Raw genomic sequence first — 6,000 nt, 5'->3', positions numbered from 1 at the left:
ATCTTATCACCCTTATTGAACTATAAACTCTGCAAAGGTAAGATCATCTTCCTCCCCTGAAATTCTAGCCTAAACCTGTATCTGACACAGAATAGATTTTGAAAACATCCAATTTATAAGTGTAGCTGAATGAATGAATGTGAAACTTTGGAAGGCCCCTTAGTGATCTGGAAAGGCTGTCAGGGGAGAAGCATATGGAACCACCCTCCCACTTCTACTAATTCTGAGTTCTTGCCACAATTAATAGGCAGCCACTGATTTATTGAAGACCTACTATGTACAAGACGCAATGGGAGTTCCAGCTTTTTGCCGCCAAAAAAGAAAAGAAGAAGCTAAAACTAAAAGCTTCCAAGGCAGTTCTTTTTATACTTCTATTTATTTTCGTGTAAAGGCTGGGAATTAGAGATAGGACGGTGATATCTCTGGAAATACTGAGGGGTGTCATGTCTACATCTGGGGTTTGGCACTGCCAGTTCACATTTCCTGAATGAGTTATTTCTATGTGCCTTCACAACAGCTAGCATTGCGGTGTCTTGCATATATTATATTCTCAATGAGTACTTGTCAGTTGATTTTGTACAAGTATGTGACAGCATAAATATATTATGAAAAATGAGGAGTTTGAGCACCAAAAGAGTCAGGATTTTTCTAAAAAAACACACAGTGGTAAAGCTTGGCTTAAAGTTCAAGTACCCCTGAACCCTGCCCTACAGTATCTCTAAACAAGGGAATTTGATAAGGCAGTTAAAAGATAATATTACCTTTGCTCTCTCACTGCAATCAAAAGCATTCTTAGCTTTTAGGTAGACCCCACGGACTACCTTGGTGGGGCATTTTCAAGAGCATAGAATCATCGTTTCTGCTAGCAAAAGAAGATGCTGTTTAATTTGAGAATCTTGTTGAACAATGCAGCTCTTAGAAATGGTCACCGTTTTATGGTTCGAAATTTCCGGTAAGTGACAATGGCCAGAGATTTGAGTCTGATTTAGGAACCGTGGTGATAAATGAAATTTATCTATTCTGCAAAGGAGTGCAGCATCAAAAGTCCTCTTTCTGCAGGGCGTAGTGCCAGACTTGACCCTTAGATACAGCCGTCTCTAATTCCAGCTGAGCTTTCGTGGCTCAGTTCTCTGTAATCAGATTTCACCTTGTGCTGGGGGTTGGGGAGACTAACCGCGGCAGGTACAGCAGACTAAATGTTCTTGATGTCTTCTGTTTGTGTACATTCTAAACGAGCAACAGGCTGAAGAAAATTAGCCTGTAAATTAGTTTTTTACACAGGATCTTCAGCTTGTATTCCGTTTTGCCTGAAAAAAAAAAAAAAAAAATCAGTCAAGGGCGCTGGGATTAATCACTTCTTTATAAGAACAGACTCCAAATTGCAACTAGATTATTATTTACAAAGCTGCTGCAAAGGAGCCTTACGTGTGATGAGGGGCATGATTTTTAAAAAATTAAATCCAAATTTGGTATGTATCTCTGAAATTCTTGGTAGCATGTGCAAAGGAGGCTGTTTCCACTGTATTCGTTATAAAAGCTACATCTAGCTTACAGCCATGGAGCATATGGTTGGAAAATGGTGCTCAGTGTGTCTGCGGGGAAGAGGACGAGGGTGGTGAGCTAGCTATGTAAGCAAGGTCATCAATTGTGGACTTTGTTGCCAGAAAGTTTCTAGGGTAGGACATGTTAACACTCAGAATTTCCCCAGGGTGTCTTTACCACCTGAACCAACCTTAAAACAACTTTACTGACTTCCTAAAGGAGTAAGCTTCTAGTCTGAAGTTTCTTCCCACTGTTAGTGATAGCAGCCCTCATCCTCTGGGCCACCTCACAGTTCTGAGTTCTCTGGACTTCACTTCTTTGGTGAGTAGAAAACTCTCGGAAGACAGAATGTCACTGTAAATGATATTGTAAATTAAGTCCATAGTATTAGATCTAAGTGGGACCTCAGAGCCACAGAATAATGCTCTCATTTAATATATAGATAAAGTAGATGAAGTCCAGAGACATTATGGGGTTTAGCAATTAGACCATATATCAGAATTAGACCACATATCCACTAATCTGGAGGAAAGCTCAGGTTTGGGGGTCTCGAAGCTAGGTTCAAGGCCTGACACCACCACTTGCTGGCTATATGAAGTTGAGCAAGTCACTAAACATTTCTGCGATGTTGATTCACCTATAAAATGGAGAAAAGAGTAATACCTGTTCTGCTTCCACCACAGAGTAGTTCAATCATTCATTTACTAAATACATATTGAGCACCTACTTTGTGCCACACCCTAGCCAAGGTGTTGGAGATATCGCAGTAAATAAAATATTTCACTCCAGACACATGAAGTCATAATCTACTGATAACCGGTGAGATAATGTGTGAGAAAACTATAAAATGACAGACAAATATCCATTATTTTATCCATCTCACTGAGTTATAATGGATAAAAATGTGATGAAATTTTATTCCATAGTTTTTAACAAAGAATCATCACTGAGGTGAACACAATCAACTGAATGAATAACCAAAGCTTGGAACTTAAATTTATATTCTTCTTGGAAAAGTACAGTGATTATTGATTTTTAAAAAATAATTATTACAGGTTAAGTTTTGGCAAAACCTCTTCATAATATTTGGACTTTCTGGTATTTACTAATATTTTATTATTTATATCCAGCTACACCAGACTACAATTCTGAAAATCCTGGCTAGCCATCTCTCACAGTAAATGAGAGCTGAGGCAAAAGTATGGCTAAATCAACCTAAATCCATGCTTGCTATTTGAAAATGTGAAAGCATCAAATCACCCACGTTGTTAGGAACTTAAGAGCATGAATATCTATTGAAAAATGGGATATTGTTAAAATGGTTTCATTCTCATGTGGCATGTGTGTTTTTCTTTCTACTGGTTTAAGCCGCCAGCTAGACAAAAATCAAAATTGTTGATCTCTATTAAGACCTACATCTGTAATGTTTTCAACAGTAAAAATAAATTTTTTAAAAAAGGAGAAAAAAAAGACCTATAGCCTTTGATGGCCCCTCAGCCATGGAGAAAAGCTCCCTGTCAACTCTGCCTCTATTGTACTTTTACTTTGATTTTCAGCCTTCCACAAATATTCGACTCCCCTCATCTCTCTTGGGAAAAGTGAAAGTCCCTTGTTACAAAACCTACCATGTGAGTTTACCACTAGAGAGTAATAGGAAATATGTAGTTAGGGTTTGGCAATGCCACAAAACAGGGGCTGCACAGTTTTGAAGTGAGCAGCCATGTTGCCATAGATATGACAAAATAATAGCTTAAGTGAGGCTGAAGCCATCCACACTGGCTCCTGGATCAATCATTTTTAGTCAATTATTATTTTTTTTAACAAAATCAATAGGATCAGACACCAAGACTGCCAAAAACGCCCAATCTATAGGCTTTTCATCTCACAAACAAGGCTCTAGAGCTTGGCTGTGTTTGGATAATAGTGTCCTATGATTTGTTGCCTATTAGGGAAACCACTTACATCTTTTAAAGAAACCACTAAAAAATCTCTTTCTTTATCAGAGAAGACCAATTTGTAAGTGCAGTTCAATTTCATCTCACAAATAGAAATTTCTTCAGAGAATATTGAGCTAAGCCACCCAATTCTGTGGAGGTTATAGATTGGAGCTGGAGGTGACTGGCTTTCAGGTATTTCATTCCAGACCTCTCTAAGGGCTTACATAACTCATTATGTTTCCTTCATCCAACACTGATGCCCATCTATGCACACATGGACACAGACAAAGCGATTACAGCCCATCCATGTTTTGGGGTAGAGGAGATAAAACAGTCCTCTTTGATTATTTACATTTTCTGCATAACTAAAAATGAATGCCTTTTAAAAAACATAGTTTTTGACTTTAGAAAACTATACAGGGTATGATGCCAGGAATGGAATGCAGTCATAATATTTCCCTTGGTTAACAGTAGAATTTGTGTTTTATTTCTAGTTTGTAATTTTTAATAATTTAGTAATTTAACTAAGATAAAAGTAGAAGAGGTAACCACAGATTTTCATCAGTTTTGTGTTTCCAGCCCTTTAATGGTAGGTCTGCACAGAGCTAACCATCATCTTATTCTTCAATCTTCAGACGAGGAGAAATTTCACAATTTTAGAATATTGACAACCTAAGGTATTTTAGAAACCACCTAGTCACTGGTTATCAATAGTAATTTATACCACATGTGAGTATGTGGCAACAGTGAGAAAGGTTTCAAGTAAATTTTTATTAATAAATTATTGTTGTTATTAATAATAAGAAATTTAGAAATAATTTGTGCTTTTTTTCAAATCAATAGGATCAGATTCAAGAGTTTTGTGAAAGTAAAGTCACTGTCCTTTGCATGCATTGTAAGATGCCTTCTTAAGATATAAAGAAAGGGATAGAATTAAAGTTAAGCCAGTGAGAATTCAATGACTCCAGTATAGTCCATGGGAAATCTTGTGTTGATAAACTTCATGAATGTTGTAGAAGACAAAGACACAAAGGATTACTGACTTTTAGTACATTTTCTTAAATTTCCAGATGAAAAATTGATGCCAAAGATGGGAAATTATCTTCCCAAGGTCATAGTTGAACTAGGACTAGAATTTGAATATTTTAAATCACTGCTCTATTCATTCCACTGCTTTGATTATTTTGATACTTTCAAATTGATTAAGTTGGCCAATGTACTCTTGCACAATATCTTTTTTTAGGTATAGTCAAAATATCTCAGTAACAGAAAAAATAAAAAGACAAGAATATATGCCTTAACTGTTGCATCGATCTGCAACATTAAAGTAATACCAAAATTTCAGCCATAGGGGCCAACCATTGACCCTCTCTTATGCCTCCAGAAGCTAAAGTCTTTATCTTAAATTCTACACAGTGATCAAAATATCATTTAACACTGAATTTTTTCCTACTCTGGCAAAATCTCTTTCTGACTGACCACATTTTACTCAAATCAAGCACTTTTTCTTCCCCAAAAATACAATTATACAAGGGAACACATCCAGGTCTCCCCCTATGCTCCATATAATTTACAGAGTTGGAAAAATGTAGACATTAGCAATAAAAGATCCATTCTTCCAATAGAGAATACTCTTCCATTTTCTAGCTGGGAAGGTATTTGGGTAAAGCTAACACAAGGATCTACTATTACCATGGCTTAACTTCTTAGCATTCAGTAATTTGGGGTTGAGGAATCTCTATAATTATTTTTTCAAAGGATAAAATAAATGTAAGAAAGTAGTCTTGCCTTTTTCAAAATTCTAGCTTTAACCAGGCAGTGATGACAATGACAGTTTTGACAGAAAATCTGGTTTCCATTGGTTTCTCCAATATTATATCCTCCCTATTATGTGTTGGCTTAAGCATGAATGTAGCTTAGGTCTGGCTTAACAAGGAGACACATTTAAGTACAAGGAGACCATACGTTTTATGGGAGCAATAAAATAATGATTCTGGCCCTGGTCTGGGTGCTCCTGAATCAGACTAGATTGTGGCATGGGGTTTCCAGGAGAACTTAATAGCCATTTATGCCAGTGGCTTTAACTGGCTAATGCGAGTGTGGGTTTATCACCAGAAAGCAAGAACTGCTTAATACGGAGTAGAAAAAAAGGGCCTGTGGCAAAGGCATTTCAGCATGGTACAACTGTGGAGCTCTTCTACTTTTCTCTAATTTTTAAGTAGCTTAGAAAAGAGGTGTGGCAGTCTCATTTCTGAGCCAAGGTGGAGTGCTATGAGGAGACAGTAAACAGGATAGGAATTTAAATTGGAACCATTGTGTTTGCTTTCCTTCCAGTGATAAATTTTCCTGGTTAGCTCTTGATATCTATGAAAAACAGCTCTTTTTCCCAAGCGAACATTTCCTGCCCCACCTCCTAGACAGAACTGAGAAAGGTGGTGACTACTTTAATGATTTTTCAGTTGTGTAAACAGTATGACTCCCTTTATTAGTTGAGGTACAATTTTTAAAAAATATTCTGGTT

General features: G+C 36.9%; 1 protein-coding gene across 1 annotated transcript in view; it reads left to right on the top strand.

The window, feature by feature from the left end:
• Nucleotides 1–875: 875 nt before the first annotated feature.
• OTC (ornithine transcarbamylase) overlaps nt 876–6,000 on the top strand; it is a 51,239-nt gene continuing 46,114 nt past the window's right edge. The window contains exon 1 of the mRNA XM_016197049.2: nt 876–952. Coding sequence (XP_016052535.2) covers nt 876–952 — 77 coding nt within the window. The remainder of the gene's footprint in view (nt 953–6,000) is intronic.

This window comes from Miniopterus natalensis, chromosome X (genome assembly GCF_054644295.1).
Source record: "Miniopterus natalensis isolate mMinNat1 chromosome X, mMinNat1.hap1, whole genome shotgun sequence".
NCBI classification, from domain to species: domain Eukaryota; kingdom Metazoa; phylum Chordata; class Mammalia; order Chiroptera; family Miniopteridae; genus Miniopterus; species Miniopterus natalensis.
This window is presented reverse-complemented; position numbering and strand designations above follow the sequence as displayed.